A 17500-nucleotide genomic window follows, 5' to 3' on the forward strand; every position below is an offset into this window, starting at 1 on the left:
GGAAGAAAGAGAGTGAGGAAGAGGAGGAGGAGGAAGAGGCAGAGCGGTAGTAAATATAATGAGTGACATTTCCAAATCAAATATGCATCAATCAACTATGGCACAACAAACAAACTCTGGAATTAAGGAGCGACCGGGTGGAAAATTGCAGGAGACGATGAGGAAGAGGAGTTCCTTTGTTTGAGGGGAAGAAGCTGAGCGGAGGGAGATGAAGAATGTAAATATGAATAATACGTTTCCTCATCCTTTTAACTGTTTAGACTCTGGAAACGATTGAACTCAACAATAATACACTGAAGCTCAGAGCAACGGGATGGGGCGTAGTTACCGTCCTTACCCAGAGGAAGCCCCTCCCCCTCCCCCTGCTTAATGAAGACGTACTGAACGATCTTCGCTGTGTGTAAATGTTCTTTCTGTAGCTGAGCCAAGAGGCCGACTTCATGAATCTTTAAGCCTCTGAGTCCAGATTCACTGTGGAATGTTCCAGATTTATGATCCAGGGAGGTATTATATGTGATGCTGACTGCCAGAAGGAGCTCAGTAGTAGAAGAAGAAGAAGAAATATGCAACAATGTAAAAGTGGTTGCGAATCTTCTTCCCAATGACTTCCCTCCTCCTCTTCCTCTTCCTCCACCTCCTCCTCTTCCCTGTTTCCTCCATGGCCGCCCTGTGTTTATCTCCTCTCCTGGCTTCTTCTTCTTCCTCCTGTGTGAGGAAGAATCTATGAATTTTTCACTCTTTTCTAAATTCAACACCTTCCTCTCCTCCTCTTCCTCCTCCTCCTACTTCTGTCTCCTTTCTGCTTGGGTGCACCAGAGGTTAAACGGTGTCACCCTCCTCTTCGCTCCTCTTCGCTCCCCTGCTTCTCCTCCCTCCCCCCTTATCTTCCTCTTCCTCCGCAGGGTTTTTCTGAAGATGTGCACATGAAAGCGTGAATACATTTTCAAATGCATGTAGCATTAGATGTAAACAGTGAGGGTAAACACACACACACACACACACACACACACACACACACACACACACACTGCCTTCATTGCTTCCAATTAGTAGAATGTAATGTCAGTGTGTGACATGTTCTCCCCAGACTCACATTAATGAGAGGCTCCATATAGGAACCCAGCATATGAAGACACACACACACACACACACAGACACACACACATTTTCCCAAGCATCTTTTTCCCCTCTCAAACACACACACACACACACACACACACATACCCACATATATACACACACCCTTTCACAGACACATACAACTAAAGAATACAGTGACATTTCATTCCTCTCACTCACACACACACACACACACACACACACACACACACACACACACACACACACACACACACACGGACACACACACACACACACACAGCCACTTTTTTGTGATGGAGGTGTGAAGGCTGTGGACCGTGACATTCTGGCACTCTGTGTTTACTCTGGCTGGTGCTCAGACACTGAACAGACACACACACACACACACACACACACACACACACACACACACACACACACACACACACACACACACACAAACAGACAGATTATAGCCCAAGGCCGCTGTGCTTGCAGGGCTCACTGTGTGCGTATGTATACGTGTGTTTGTCTATACTGCTCGAGTGTGTGTGTGTGTGTGTGTGTGTGTGTGTGTGTGTGAGACTGTCACTGGTTCTTATCAGGACTAAGCACAACCAGCAGCACAGGGCTAGAGGGAGTGTGTGTGAGAGTGTGTGTGTGTGAGAGAGTGTGTGACTTCCCTTCTCTCCCCTGTTGTTTTATTCTTTTAGCATTATTCCTTCTTCACTCTTTATCGTCATCACCCTTTATTTCTCCTCCCACTCTCTCCGTCTCTCCGCACACGATGTTTCGCCGGCGACACTCGTGTTCCGCTCTCCGTCACAACGCATCGACGTCTTCTTTTAGGTCCTCATTCATGTTCTTGTGTCTTCCTTCATCTTCCTCCCCCTCACCTCGTCCACCGCCGCCATGGAGCCAAAGCTACTTTCATCTGCAGCTTTTCACGCTACAAGTGACTCCTTAACTAGTTAGCTACACACTACAAGCTCCTCTAGCTACTTTGAAGCTACTCCAAGGCCTAATGTCAGATATTTGTCCTCTTTTATTCTCAAAGCAAATTCTGTTTTCCTTCTCAGTCACAGATTTGCCTTTTATTTATAAACAAAGAGTTCACATTGATTATCGCCTGAAAATGAGGAAAGTTACCACAAAACAACACAATCACGACTAAGTGAGGTGTTAGTAGCTTTGTAGCTCCTTGCAGCTCTGTCTGCTCCACACACAGATGTACACACACGCCTCCTTTCCTCCTCTAAACTCTTTGTTTCTTCATCCTTTCCCCCCCCCGGAGTGTTCCAGTGTCTCTGCTTGTCGTTAGGACATTCCAGCACATCATGTCTCGCCGTATTTAATAAAAGTCGCGGCGCTGCTTAATAAAATCTAAACCATGTCGGGACTAAAATGAGATGAAGATGAGAGGCAGAGAGACTGAGAGGCAGAGAGACTGAGAGGCAGAGAGACTGAGAGGCAGAGAGATTGAGTGGCTGAGAGGCAGAGAGACTTAGAGGCAGAGAGATTGAGAGGCAGAGAGACTGAGAGGCAGAGAGACTGAGGCAGAGAGATTGAGAGGCAGAGAGACTTAGAGGCAGAGAGATTGAGAGGCAGAGAGACTGAGAGGCAGAGAGATTGAGGGGCAGAGAGGTAGAGAGACTGAGAGGCAGAGAGACTGAGAGGCAGAGAGACTGAGAGGCAGAGAGACTGAGAGACGGAGAGGCAGAGGTGGAGCGTAACGTCCCTCCAGCAGTTTGTGCAGAACAATGTAGCTGCAGTGCAAAGACAAGCAAAGGTGCTGTAATGGAGACCAGATGGAGGGAGAGAGGAGAGAGAGAGAGAGGAGAGAGGGGAGAGACAGTCGGAATTTATTTCCCGAATGTTCTCAGTTGATGAAGAGGAGAGAGAGTGAGAAGAGAAGAGAGAGAGTGGAGGCGACGGCGTGAAGTAACCTCACGTCTCGTTTGCCAGACGGACCCTCGGCAGAGTGAGACGGTCCGGCGTTAACCCTCGCTTTGGTTTGAGCGACGTGCCTCCTTCAGTCGCTCAAACTGAGTCTGACAGTGGAATCAGGTTAAGGAGCGACTCGGGTGTTTTGGCGCCACCTTCACTCTGAACAGAGCAGAGACACGGAGGGAAGGTCTGAGTGCTGAGAACAACTCAGTGTGTGTGTGAGAGAGAGTGTGAGAGAGTTCTGCCCACACACTTCTTTGTATCAGTTAGAGAAGAGACAGGAGAGAGTTTCACACACACACACACACAGGCACAATGTGTCACATAAGCATGCAGATGTTTCATCTCTGAAGATATTTGCTATTTTTAGCCCCGTGGTCTCACAGCTTTATCCTTCCCCTTCCTCTTCCTCTTCTTCCATTATTTAAATGTGTTGAGGTGATTTCTGCGGCTGAAACTCTCCAAATCGGATTATGATATTGCGACATTACTAACACGTGAAGTTGCGATCTGTCAGGTCAGCTGCTCTGTTAGCTGCTCTGTCGCTCTCTTCTCGGCTCCTTGTCTCCTTGTCTCCTCGGCTCCTCGGCCACCTGGTGAGCTGCAGCCAGGCCAACATGAATATGAGATCAGTGACAGACTTAATGAAGAGCTAACATGAGATAAGGTTCACACACACACACACACACGTATGGCTGACATGATAGATGCACGGGGGTTCCCAGGGCGTACATGCGTGTTCTTTAGTATGTGTTGTCTGCATGCGTGTCAGTCAGAGGTCCCGCCGGTTTAATTATTCAGTCTGTATTAAATCTTCATTCCCCTGCCCTCACACTCGGCTCGGCTAATGGAGAAGGGAGAGTGTGTGTGTGTGTGTGTGTGTCGGAGAGAGGAGAGATAACTGCAGAGTCACTGGGAGAGAAGAAGGAAAACAGGAGTTGAGGAATGCGATGGATAATGTTGCTAAGTGACCAGAAAGAGCTCAAACAATAGTGTGAGTTAAGAGTGTGTGATTGATCCGGAGGTTCAGAGGTCTCAGCCTGCTTGTGTGTTGCTCAGATGGTTGCTGAGGTGTGAGGGGCGGAGCAGAGCCAGACGATGAGCTCATGCAGGTCAGATCAACTCTTTCTGGACCTGCGGGTGGATGGTTTATTTGTTTAAAAGTCTTTTAATCTGGAATCACACAGAGGAACATGTGTGTGTGTCTGCGTCGTCGTTTATACGTGATAAAGAGCGAGAGTCTGGTCCGGCGCTGCCCCCTGTTGGCCCTAGCTTACACTGCTTTGGTCACCTCTATATGCTAAGCGTGTTGCGTCTCCGTGTAGTGAAACACGCCTGTGTGTGTGTGTGTGTGTGTGTGTGTGTGTGTGTGTGTAGAGTAAATCCATAGGCAGCGTGAAGCCGAGCGTTTCTCCCTCTGAACATCCAGGTTTATGTTTGATGAGCGGCAAACGCATAAGGTTTGATGGCTGCTGACATATCTGGGTTAGGAACACAGCAGGGTGCCGGGCGTCTTCCCACCTCCTCTGTACTTCATGGAAATCCAGAAGGGCAGAAAGAAAAGTGTGACAAAGTCTTCACACATTCCTGCTGCTCATTGTTTCACTCTGAGCCGTGGAGGGGATGAAGAGCGTAGGTTTGACAGCTGCCTTACAAAGTGGAGGACGAGGGATTAGAGCATGGAGTCAACACGTGTGTGCGCCTGCGTGCTACATGAAAGAGTCACGTGTGAGAGGAGAGGAGCGACCTGCACCTATAGGAGCCGGCGCTCGGTCACGCTCGCACTCCGACTTTGATGATCGGCGCTGAATCACATTCATCTCACTCGTCTCCGGCTCCTCTCCATAATTCAGACTCTCTCCCTCTTCTTCCTCTGTCGCTTCCTCGTCGCATCGATACTCGGCGAGGAGCTGAGGGGGGAAAGGGGGGGGGGGAGTGGGCGGACGATCTCTGAGTCTCTTTCAACGTTCAAAGTTGCTCCTCTTCCTCCTGCTTCCCTCTCCATGTAGCTGCCTTATTAAGTTGTTCCTCTCTCCCCCTCCAGTAAACGAGTCTCTCACTGGTCACAGAAGCTTCTGCTGCTTTCTGCCTGCTAATGAGCATGACACACACACACACACACACAGTCTCTCTCTCTCTCTCTCTCTCTCTCCTGTAGATAGGAATCCTAGCAGAGCTCTCTTTGGTGCAGCCTGGATGTAAGGATGCACGTTGGTTTCCTCCTACATGAGTAACGTCTGCGTCCTGCTTGTAAAAGAGTAAAAGGAGATATAAGCTGAAGAAACTCAACACTTCAGTCGTGTAACCAAGCTTTCTCAGTTTGTCTTTGTGTTTACATGAAACCAAACACACGTGAGGTCTCCCTGCATGTAAACAAATGAACTCTGCTCTCTAATAAGCCTCAGACGTGAGCGACTTCAGCCCGGGCTGCTCAGAGCTCTTTAGGATCCTGTGAGACACACACACACACGCTCACACACACTGGGGGGAGGGGGTCTTCAGCACTCCAGACCCCTGACCCCCCCCTTATTTGAACCAGCGTACCCCCTCCTCCCCCCGCCCCTCCCCCCTCTTGCTCATATCCTTGGTGACATCCAGGCCGTCCCCTCTCTCCCGGTGGATTCTCTCCGTATCGCTTTACTTCATTATTTAGCGTGTTATTTTTTCTCCTCCCTGATCTATAGTCTCCACATCACAGAGGCAGCTAATTAATTATGGATGGATCGAGGGGGGGGGAGGGGGGGGGCGGGGGGCTGTATAGGGGGGAGGAGACATACAAAAAATGTCCAGACAGCTGCCTCATTACATATTCGTGCTGTTTTGGGAGCTTTATTAATTTATATCTTGTCAGGCTGAGCTAAAGCGTCAGAAGCCTCCAATATTTATTTCTTTACATCTCTTCCTCTTCATCTCTCCTTCTTCCCCCTCTCCCCTCTCCTTTTTGATTTGAATCTCTCACCTCGTGCTCATCGGCATGCAGATTCTCCGGCTCGCTCTCTCGCTCTCTCTCTCGCTCGCCCGCCGCCTGTCTCATTATCTGCTCTTGCTGGATGTTAAAAGGTGTTTTGCTCACCTGCGAGGGGAGATTATCTCATCCGCCGGCCCGACACGTGTTTTATTCATCTCCCCTTTTTTCTTCTCCTTCCTCTTCTTCTTCCCCCGTTTGGCGTGGAGCGATGCGGCGCTGCTGACATCAGAGCGCATGGTAAATGAAGGGGGGGGGGGGGGATCTGGTGGAATTGGCTCGACCCGGAGTGACAGCTGCTCGCCTGAAAAGGCTCACGGCAGCGGCGCTTCAGTCAGAAGTGGCACACGGGAGTCAAACAGTGAGACGTCTCCCAATCTGGGTCAGGAACGTCATCGTGACGCCTGATGGCTGCGGCTGCCAGAACGCCGTACATCCTGGTGCTGATTGAGTCTGAGCGTGGGCGGTGGGGGCGTGTCCTAACCTGAGAGTCTTCCTCCTTATAAGGTCGACCATCAGCTGTGGTCTTTGTCCTTAAGACTGCTATCAAACCATAGACTGTGGTGGTTGTATATTTATCTATAGTTATACTAACTGGTGGGAAGTAATTTGAGAAGATGGTTTAAAACACAATGTAGAGAAATCAATGCATGTGTTAATATGTATCAGCTGCAGGGAAAACCGCTTCCCTCTGATCCAGGAAACGGGAATACAGGAAGCTTAAAGATTCCCTCTTAATGAGCTCCATAATTACGCCTCTACTGTCAACGTGTGGGAAGTGCAGCCGCAGCCCGAGGCGGTGAAGCCAGAGGCGGACTCTGAGGCAAGACAAACAAGGGAAGGAGAGCAGGAGAGAAGGCAAGAAAGAAGGAGAGAAGGAAATAAGGAAAGCCCTGTGGCCACTTGGCATTGAACAGATGTGGGAGACTTGGACAGACGCCACTCTAAATACACGCTTTGCTCTACACGTAAACACGTACGCACAGTTCTGCTCCAATCCAATCAGTGTGTGTGTGTGTGTGTTTATCTCACAGTTGTGGGAGTTTGTTTGGCCCGGTTGTCAGCAGAGTGCTAGGAAACAAAGAAATTCATATTTAGCGAGTCGTTCTCTTCTCTAGGACGCACATCTGTCGGTTTAAAAATACTTCTGTAAGCGTCAAAACGGAAAGCAAACGATGAAACCCTCAGATGGAGCAGATGTTTGTGTGTGTGCAGGCTCATTCACACGCTCACATATGCTCCAACTCCACTGGAAACAGCATGTGAGGCTACGCTGAAGCTAACAGGGCCGTATCGCAGACACGTTATATACAACCATCCACTTTCTTAACTCGACACACACACACACACACAGGTCTCACTTCCTGCTCTTTGTCCTGAAGTCGGCCTCTCAGACTTCCACATCTGGCCCAGAGAGCCGCAGCATCCGTCTGCACAGATGAAACAGAGACAGAGAAGCCAGAAAAAAAGAAAGACAGACGAGGGAAAATATGACAAAAGAGAGAAAGATCTCGTCCAACTTCAAAGGAATCCCCGTGGTGACGTATTCTTCTCCTGGACTCGGCACCTTGGAGCTCTAAAGAGCCTTTGAACCCTTTTGGCACCTGCCACAAATACAATCACTGATGAAATACTTTCTTTCTGCAAAACAATGTTTTCCGCTCATTCCTATTTTTCTTCATCTGCTCCAACTTTCCCACCGCACGTTCCCCAACTCTTTCATTTGAGAACCAAGATCAGGTCTCGCTTAACGGTAGCGTGCGGAGCTATCATGTGGTTTTGTTTGTCTGAAGGTTTTGTATCGGGTTTGGATCAAACTGGCCAGCCCGGTCTGTGTTGGGGTCAAGACCTCTATTGATTACTATTCAATTCTGTCACAGGTCAAGGTCACAATCTGCCCTGGAAGACCGACAGTATACAGCCTATAGTAGATTTGGGGGAGGAGCCAGACCGTAATCATAAAGTTCTTCCATTTAAGCCATAGACAACCATTCTGCTAGCACCAATTATTATAAAGTCAAACGTTGACATAGTTTGGCCATGGTGAAGGTTTGCGACCTCTTGTTTGGTTGGTCTTAGTTAAATTCAGACTGGGACGTGTTTCCTGTAAAGTGTTTGTTAGTGATTGATCTCTTTATTGTGTATCATGACTGAAACATGGCCTGACTCCTCCCCTCCTCTTTAAGAGCATCAGACCCGCAGCTAGGCATCGCTCACCTGGGCATATTTACCCCGTTACCTATATGAAGTTAGCTTGGCGCCGTAGCTCCAGGTGACGAGGCGTCGGCTGGATGGCGTCACGATGAAGGAGAGCGATGCTATAAGGAAAGATGACTGCCGGAGAAAACGACAAGCAGACAGGCGAGCGGACATAAAGTCGATAGGGGGATGAATAAAACATCGGTCGGCTGCAGCCTGAGCTCGGGGCTACGCTGCTCTGTGACACGCTGCTCTGTGACACGCTGCTCTGTGACACGCTGCTCTGTGACACGCTGCTCTGTGACACGCTGCTCTGTGACACGCTGCTCTGTGACACGCTGGGCTCCACGCGTTAGCTTGAGCCGCTCCATGCTGAATCCTTCCTGGACCATCGTGGCATTTTGGACTGCAGACCCACAGCTGACACCAGCATCCCTGAACTCTGGGACCGGGACTTCAAACGCCACGAGTGCAAATCAATCCCTCCTTTCTTCTCTCTCTCTCTCTCTCCCTCGCTCTCACTCTCTCGCTCTCTCCCTTTCTCCTTTGCCTCCCCATCAATTTCCAGCCATTGTCTGGGCCTCCAGGCAGTTAATTAAGTCAGATGTTGTCTGGAGGTTCTGCTGGCGTGGTGTCATTCACCACGGACGTGACTGGATCAAGCTTTGACTTCAGGACAGAGAGAGAGAGATACAGAGAGACAGAGAGAGAGAGAGAGGGAGAGATACAAAGACACGGAGAAAGAGAGATAAATGGAGGGATGAAGGTGGAGGGAGTGCAGGGGAAACCGTTGCGTTCTCTCTCTCTCTCACCTCTTCCCTGCCAAATGTCCGCACCTCTTTTCCTCTCCTTTCTTCACCTCGACTTCTATCTGACTCGACCGCTTCGCTTTGCTCTGTTCCCAATTAAACTGGGCTCCAGCTTCTCCTCTCGACTTGCTCCCTCGCTCTGACTTACATCTTCCTGCTCCACTCTCTCTCTCTCTCCCCCCCTCCCTCTTTCTCTCCCTCCCCTCCTCCGTCCTCTTCCTGGTTGATTATAAGGTTTTCCGTAACACGCTCCCTGCTATAATATCCCCCTTCCTCATTACGTGTTGTGCACATGTTTGCGTGTGATCAGACACACAAGGCTGAGGCTAAGCAGGCTAATGAACAAACCCTGGCATTGTGTTGGGGCCCTGGGGACGGCGCTGTAGCCTCTAATGTACCGCAGCTCAGAATGGAAGGGTGGAAGAAAAATTCACTGACAGCCAGCCAGAGATCTGCTGGGAGGAAAAGCTAAAGCGAGAGGCGGAGAGGCGATGTTATGCGGCGTCTCGTGTGCAGTGAATATTTAACAAGAGGTGGTCGATGTTTGGCAATCAGGCTGAGGCTGAGGGTGTTGTCCTGTCCTGCAACAGTCACTGCCGGGGTTTGACTCCTTATTGATACTGGAGGGGTGTAATTCATAAAGCACCGTGCCAGATTCAACACATCAATAAGAGAACGATCCCTCTCTCATGAACGTCTGTTAGCGGCTTTAGCGTAACAACGTTTCCTCGTTTGCACGTCGGGGGAAGCTGCTTCTAATACACGCTGTCACGCAACAACTTCAACGTGTTTGAGACATTTTTCTATTGAATTTTTGTGTTTATGTGTTGAATGTTTGTGTTTACTGTATCTTAGCCCACTCAGTTGATGAGGCAGTTTATTCTCATGTCAGATAGAGAGACAGACCTTCTCTCTTCAAGCACAGATTTTTCTCGACTTTCCCCTGATCACTCCCAACAACATCCGACCTCACTGATTATTGTCACGTAAGCATTAAAATAGGTGGCAGCTGTGGTGCTTTTAGCTGAGTGATGTATGAAGCCCATACCGTCCACAGGCCCTTCATAGTGTAACTCTAACTCCTTTCCCATCCAGTTTCTCATTACACTCGCCCGTATTTCTGTCACACATGTTTCTTCTTTGTGTGTCTCCAGGTTATTAAATGTGTGATTTGTCAGCAGTCATCTGGTTTGTTATGCTTTTGGCCCAGACGGTGCGGGACAGGGCGGGTTAGATCCACCCCGAGGCTCTAACTCATGTTGTGTAAGACGCGTCACCCCGTTCGCTTCTTTCTCTCGCTCTTATTTCCAAGATTTGTGTTCCCGCTAAAGTACAGCATAAACAGCAGTGACTTCATTCCCTCCAGCGCTGGCTTACTCATACTGTGTGATACTGTGTGTGTGTGTGTGTGTGTGTGTGCGGGAAGACTGAGTGGCTCGTCCAGTTTTATTCAAATTCAATAAAGCAAATGCACACACAAGTATGAGATGAAAATGAATACTACTGCACATCAGGAGACGTGTGTGTCCGTACACATCTGTGCAGGAACACACACACACACACACACACACATACACACCCTCCAGGTTTGTGTATGAGTGTGAGCCAGCGGATGAGCTGCAAGATGATCATGATGATCTAAACAAGACTGTCAACTCTGGACAGTATCAGTGACCTATGTGAGCACACACACATACTGTTTATATATATATATGTGTGTGTGTATATGTATCATACACACACACACACACACACACACACACACACACACACACACAGGCAAACAAAGGGTCTGTGAGCTCATTACCTCATTCCACACATGGACATAATACACCAGCATCTAACCTTCCTGCCTGAACAATGCAGCACTGTTGTTAGGAGAAGATATTTGTTAACTTTGCAACGTCTCTGCTGTTTCCCAGGCCTCATCTGTCTGGTCCTGTCTCTCTGGTCTTTCCTCTCTGGCCTAGTCTCTCAAGTCTTGATTCTCAGGTCTCGTCTCTCAAGTCTCGTCGCTCAGGTCTTGTCTCTCTGGTCTTGTCTCTCTGGCCTTGTCTCTCAGGTCTTGGCTCTCAGGTCTCGTCTCTCAAGTCTTGTCTCTCTGGCCTCGTCTCTCTGGTCTTTCCTCTCTCGTCTTGTCTGTCAGGTCTTTAAAATCTATTTCAAAACTAACTGGAGCTCCATCCTGTAGTAAAGCTGGCTTAGTGTTTTTCCCTTCACCCTGATCCAATTTTGAACAACAAACAAAACATGCATTTGATCTCTGAGTATCCGTAGTCACATGGCAGATCAGTTGAGTTATTTGTGGTTCAAACACAAATGTATCCACCTCATCTGAGCGCTCAAACATTCCTGCACATTTTGAAAAGTTAATTTGATATTTGCAATTAATCATTCTCTATTGTTGTCTTCAGACCATAGTAAACAACCTCTCCACTCTTTTTGTTTCTGTTGGCCCCACAGGACTGCCCTCAGATCCTGCCCTCCACCCAGATCTACATCCCCGTGGGCGTGACCAAACCCATCACGCTGGCCGCCAAGAACCTGCCGCAGCCCCAGTCTGGGCAGAGGAACTACGAGTGCGTCTTCCACATCCAGGGGGAGACCCACAGCGTCACCGCCCTCCGCTTCAACAGCACCTCCATCCAGTGCCAGAAAACATCGGTGAGTACCAGGGGACGGAACCTAGAGACCGGGTGTCATCTGTTTGAGGCGGTGGATAATGATTGTGAGAGCTGGAAATGTAGAAAGGAGGAAGCAGGAGATAGTGGATCCCATTTTGTTGGTGATAAAGGAGGCGAGCTATATATAGTGTGAGCCGTTGAAATCGTTGTAATTGGGGTTCATTGCTGTTGTTGGTATCAGGAGGATGTAGGTGCAGGAGCGCTGACAGCTGGGTGAGTCCGCCTCTAAACGGATGCCAATTTGCCTCTGGCACCTACAAAACAAACGCGTTGCCCAGTTTTGCTGGTTTCTGGAACAGAAGTGGTCGTTTTCACAATCCCACCCATCTATTGTACAGACCGCAGCCTGATTGATGCTTACACTGGTATTTTGGGTAAAAGCAAAGTAATTTAGCACCGTTGCTCTCAAACAAATCAATGTAACTAGTTGACTAAATCATGATCCAAGTAAAGTCACTGACAGAGGCAGAGTTTAAATAATGGCCTCCCACTACTAATGAGCACTTTGTCCACTAACACACTCATTGTCCTGATAGATGACCGCTCGCTGCTTTGGACATCGGCTTGGTCGCAATATAGATAAATGACCCAATACTCATCCTCCACATTGACCCCAAACACTGATAAATAGATATTGATGTGAGATGTTCACATCCACATTTGTTATGTTTTCAGACTTATGACAAGACTTAACTGCAGGGGAAATCATCCCAGTGATCTAGATTGTAACGGGTTATTACCTCGGCCAAGCCGGTTATGTCATCGCCTTTGTGTGTGTGGGTGTGTGTGCTTAGGATAACTCAAAAGCTTATTGTTATTAGACATTTCAGGATGCTAGCTTTTATATTATTTAAACATTATTTTTTGGCCATAGACAACCATTCATACTGCGTGTCCTTGAGATAGATGGTAACAGAGGCTAAGGAAGAGTAGCCGGCCTGCAAACTAAAGCACTAACTATCATTGGATCTGGATCAGTAGGTTCTGGATCAGTAGGATCTGGATCTGGTGGTCCTCTTCAGATAGGAGCTCTATGTATCCAGGCAGACATGCAACTAGTACCATCATGTAACTGAGATGGAGCTGATTCAGTAAAGGACAAACAGTCTGAATGGATCTTCAACAGCTTCAGTGCACTTCAGAGCAGATGCACCTATTCATTTATTGATTAACAGCTCATAAAGTAACAAAGAGAGAGGTCATTCAAACTACTATGGGTCGATTGCTATGGTGATAAAGGCCAAATGTAAACAGAAGAGCAGGGTTTTGTGTGTTATGACCAAGAATGTAAGAAAAGTTTGTTCTGGGCGTGAGTTGTTGCTTTCCTGCCGCCAATGTTTCCCGTTAAATCATCAGTCGAGTGTAAAGCCTCGGCTTAGCCCTTGTAGCTTTGTCGCCTGCCTCCATGATTTGCAGTGTATTTGTGGTTTGCAGCCGGTCGGCATGAGTGCGACCAGATTAAAGACTTTTCTGAGACGTTTTTAATGAGAAATGTTCTACCTGCATCTGCTAGCAGGATTTACAGGTAGAGTGTGTGTGTGTGTGTGTGTGTGTGTGTGTGTGTGTGTGTGTGTGTGTGTGTCCTCAAACTAGTGTGACAGATAAGAGCTAGCTTGCGTTGCGCTTCACTGAGGCTGAAAATGTGAAGAGGAAGAGTCTGTCTCTGAACCTAGTTTTGAGGGGATTGATCATGTTTACACCTCCACTCTATACCTCTCTCTCTCTCTCCATCCCTCTCTCTCTCTCCCTTCATCTCTCTCTCCCTCTCTCCCTTCATCTCTCTGCCCGTACAGATCGTGTCTCTCCTCCATCTGTCATACTTTTACCTTCCTTCCTTCCTCCCAGCCTCTACCTCATCCAAACACCGGCTGCTGCTGCTGCTGCTTGCTTCTGTCTCTGTCTTCTTCCTCCTATCTGATGTAATTTGATGCTACATCGCAACGGGAGCTGAGGCTGCTAATTTCTCTTCACGCAAGCGGACCACAGCTGCCTTAGAACGCCTTAAACACCCAGTCAATCACGTTATAGGTCCCATTATGTACAGTACACATCTGAAATCAATCGTCTATAAAGAATATTCTCATCTCAGCGAGGTTTCTAGTTCAAAAACTGGAATAATTGTTTTAATGTCTATAAAATTAATTCAATAGGAATGAAATGTATATTTGTCATGTTGCTGTTGTGTGTCAGAATAAGGAGCTAAGGTAAATCCACTGAAGCCTTTAGTGTCGCCTTAATGAGCTCTGACACCTTAAGGAGCTCACCTCAAATGTCAACAAGATGAACCTCACAGGCATCATATGGATGTTAGCAGACACACTCACACACACAGCAGTGGCCTTTGTCTGGCTGTAGCATCCACTGGATAGCGGCTGTGACAGCTAGCACGGTGTTTGATTTTGTCTTTATCGACAGGCAGGCGTCAGGCGCTGGCACGCGCTAGCCGGCTGTTTGTGAAGTCAGGGCTAATTAGCTAGCGATAAAGCCGTCCCTCCACAGAGATGTCTGTTTATTGACTGTTTATTGTAGCAGCAAGCCAGCGCTAATCAGCGGCGAAGCCTGGGCCCGGCCAAAAGCTGAATTTCTCCATTTGAGGCCCACAAAGTAGACAAGCTAACAGCAATTAGCCTCGGGCTGTCAACGCTTAGCCTTTGTTAGCAGTTAATTGTGCCAACTTGACTGCACAATCAGCTATCGATGCAGCGCCTACATAGAGTGTACGGGAGGCTTTAGTTAGATTTAGTGGATGAAAAAGGTGCCAGCTGAATGAACGTGCCATTAAAGCATAATTCATCCAGGCCTGAGCTTATGACTGTAATTATGTGTCATGAATTATTAGGATGAGAGTCTTATTATAGCTCTGCTGCACTATTTCAAAAGAATGACTGACTCAAATATTAGTTTATCCTTTTATAGAGCTCATATCTCCACTCTTCATCAGCAGCCTTCCATGTTTGTTCCGACTTTGACAGTGTGCAGCGCTGACTCCATGAATCATGCATGACTCTGCAGTGGAAATAGACTTCATCTGCTGTGCTTACACATCGCTGCCTCCTAGGCTGTGTGTTCACGGGGGTTAATCAGTGTGTGTGTGTGCGTGTGTGCGTGTGTGCGTGTGTGCGTGTGTGTGTGTGTGTGTGTGTGTGTGTGTGTGTGTGTCTGTGTGTGTGTGTGTACGCTTTCCACACACATGCATCCTTGGATCTGCCTGAGGCTGTGGCTCCCAGGGTGGCTGTGAACGTGCCAGTGCAGTCCTGTCCTACCATCAGCTGCTGCAGAGAGAGGGCGGGGGGGCTGGGGGGTCTGGCTAATCAATGGAGCAAACACACGGGTGCTAACCTGCAGTTTAGACTGTGGGAGATGCACATTAGTGTTCAACCAATGTGTCAAAGTGACACACACTCACTCTGAGGAAAGGAGAGGCGGAGGGTCAAGCTGTGGCCACGAGGTGATTTCATGCATCAGATGTGTTTCATCACCACAATCCAATTTAATACAACAATATTTTTTAAATTTACAAATATGACCACGGGAACTTAATTACACACGATGAGTGGAGTACAAAGAAGATTAAAAACATGAATCTCAGGCATAATAAACCAATAAAACACATCATCGCTCACAATGATGACAAAACATTACAACAGTCGAACTACTGCACTGAAAAACAGACTAAAATCAGGAAATGCAACTAAATGCTCAGTCTAGATCTCACATCATACTTATACTGGTACGCTTTATGGAAGATTAGTTTGTATTGTTTTGATTTTGATTGATTTTGCCCCAAATAGTTGCTTATTATTGATTTAAAGACTCCAGATTGATCCAGTTGGTTCCATGTATCTTCAGTATAAAGTAATAAAGGAGAGGGACAGAGTAGCAGAGCGTTTAAGCAGAGCTGAATGGAGGAACAGGAGGAAGAGGAGGGAGAAGGAGCGAGTCATGGGAGAGAATCCAGAAGCCAGAGGGTGTGAGCTCTCCTAAGGCCAAAGCTCATCCTGCTCTCTTTCATACGGGATCATCACAGCATCAAAAGAAGAGGATATTTAACCTCCACAGGCCGGACGGTGTTTTCACTCCTGTTTCCCATACGTTGCTCCTCTTACAGCGGCTCTAATAACTCAATCCTCCTGTATGGTATCCTCTAACAAGAGAGCGTCAATAACCAACTGTATATGTGACAGGCATGATATATGATAGCGTAACGTCAGCTCCATACTAACCTTCTTCCCTATTGGCTGTCCGTATCGACTTATAAGGGCGAAGAATTGGTCCTTGGTGTATTCCTATATTATGTTACTGTACATTCCAGCCGGTCCCAAAGGGGAAAGAGCCGGCGTATCACAAAGAACCGGTCAATAAAGACGCCTGTCAATTTCCTTGTAACAGGAATGTTTCAGATAGTTCCCACTGCAGATCTCAGCCAGGGACAGAGAGTGAAGCTGAAGCTGCTACGTGCTTTAAAAACGCAACAACCAGCAACGCAGCACACGTGTCTCCTCTCAGGTCCGTCTGCTCCATTCAGGTTAAATATTCTTAGCGACAGATCGATGCACCGTAACACTTTCTGGATCAATCGGGGTGATTTTGCAGACGTTGAATTTCGGAATCCGTCTAGAGCGCCGCTGTGAATCCATTAAAACTCCATATTTTATCATTTAAGGCAGTTTTAGTCCAAAGTTTACACACTTTACCCCTGATATTAACTCTCCTGCACCAATTATAAACCGGTCGTATGCATTTCAATAGATTTCTGTCCGCTCCAATATAAGAACACACAGAATCCTGCTTTAGCCCTTTTTCAGCTTCTCCATCATTTGGCAGCCACGAATTTGACTACTTGACTCATTTACGGCCAGAAAGCGGACGCTAATCCTCTGTAAATATGGCCTCCCGGGTGCTCGGCCAAACACGATTTCTTTGGAATCTGTGAAAGTTGATGGAATGGCAGATTGTGGAAGGACCTGCACCAATTAATACTGAAACATTTAAGGGAGAAAGTCTTATTTCTTAGTGCCAAATAAGCCCACATTACCACTGGCACATACGGAGCCAATCACCAGGCCTTATGGTGGCGCTCAGCTGCTGTCGGTAACAACCCAAACACCAAGCTGCTGTCTAGAATGGTTCCTCCTGGGTCTCCTCCGTCCATCCATCCGTCCCGGGCGGCGGCGTCCCGGCGCTCGGGCCAATCGGAGGCTGAGGTGCTGCGCTGCGGGCTGTCAAGTTGTGCTCGGCGTACCAAAAAAGGGGCATGGAAGCGAATAAATACATGAACACACACACACACACACGTTCACGCTCGTTCACACACTTTGAGGCCGGAGAAGCTGATGGAACACAGCTGGGTGTCGTTCTGAAGGCTGAGAGAAGCAAATTGAACCGTTGGAGATTTTTCCTTTCCCAGTTCCTTTATCTCCCTCCGTCCTCAGTCTGTTGTTTTTAGTTCTCCATCCCTCCATGCCCCCCTCCTCCTCCCCTTCTCCATCTCTATCCCTCTCTTTCCCGTTTCTCTCTGGAGGGCAGGAATGAGAGGACAGATAATATCAGCGTGGGCCTTACACCATTACCTCCCATCTGATAAACGGCCGGTCCTCTCCATCACGCTCCTCCTCTTACTCCTTCAGCTGTGAGGAGGGAGGGGGGGGCAGGGGGAGAGGGCAGGAGAAGAAAATGTAGTTTGGGAAAGGAGTGTGTACGCCTGTGTGTTAATCTTCCCTGTGTGTGTGTTGTGTGTGTGTGTCGTGAGCAGCTGTTTGTTAAAAGAGAGATGGGAAGTATCAGGGGTCCTGATGGCATCCAATTAAGTCAGATAA

At 48.0% G+C, this 17500-nt stretch overlaps 1 protein-coding gene across 4 annotated transcripts in view; it reads left to right on the forward strand.

The window, feature by feature from the left end:
• LOC143017092 (plexin-A1-like) overlaps window positions 1-17500 on the forward strand; it is a 171416-nt gene that overhangs the window by 105654 nt on the left and 48262 nt on the right. For all 4 annotated transcript variants that reach the window (XM_076171714.1, XM_076171716.1, XM_076171715.1 and 1 more), the window contains exon 10: window positions 11464-11664. In XM_076171714.1, coding sequence (XP_076027829.1) covers window positions 11464-11664 — 201 coding nt within the window. The remainder of the gene's footprint in view (window positions 1-11463; window positions 11665-17500) is intronic.

Source organism: Genypterus blacodes, unplaced genomic scaffold (assembly GCF_046128005.1).
Source record: "Genypterus blacodes isolate CSIRO-AG114 ecotype Tasmania unplaced genomic scaffold, CSIRO-AGI_Gbla_v1 ptg000266l_1, whole genome shotgun sequence".
NCBI lineage: Eukaryota > Metazoa > Chordata > Actinopteri > Ophidiiformes > Ophidiidae > Genypterus > Genypterus blacodes.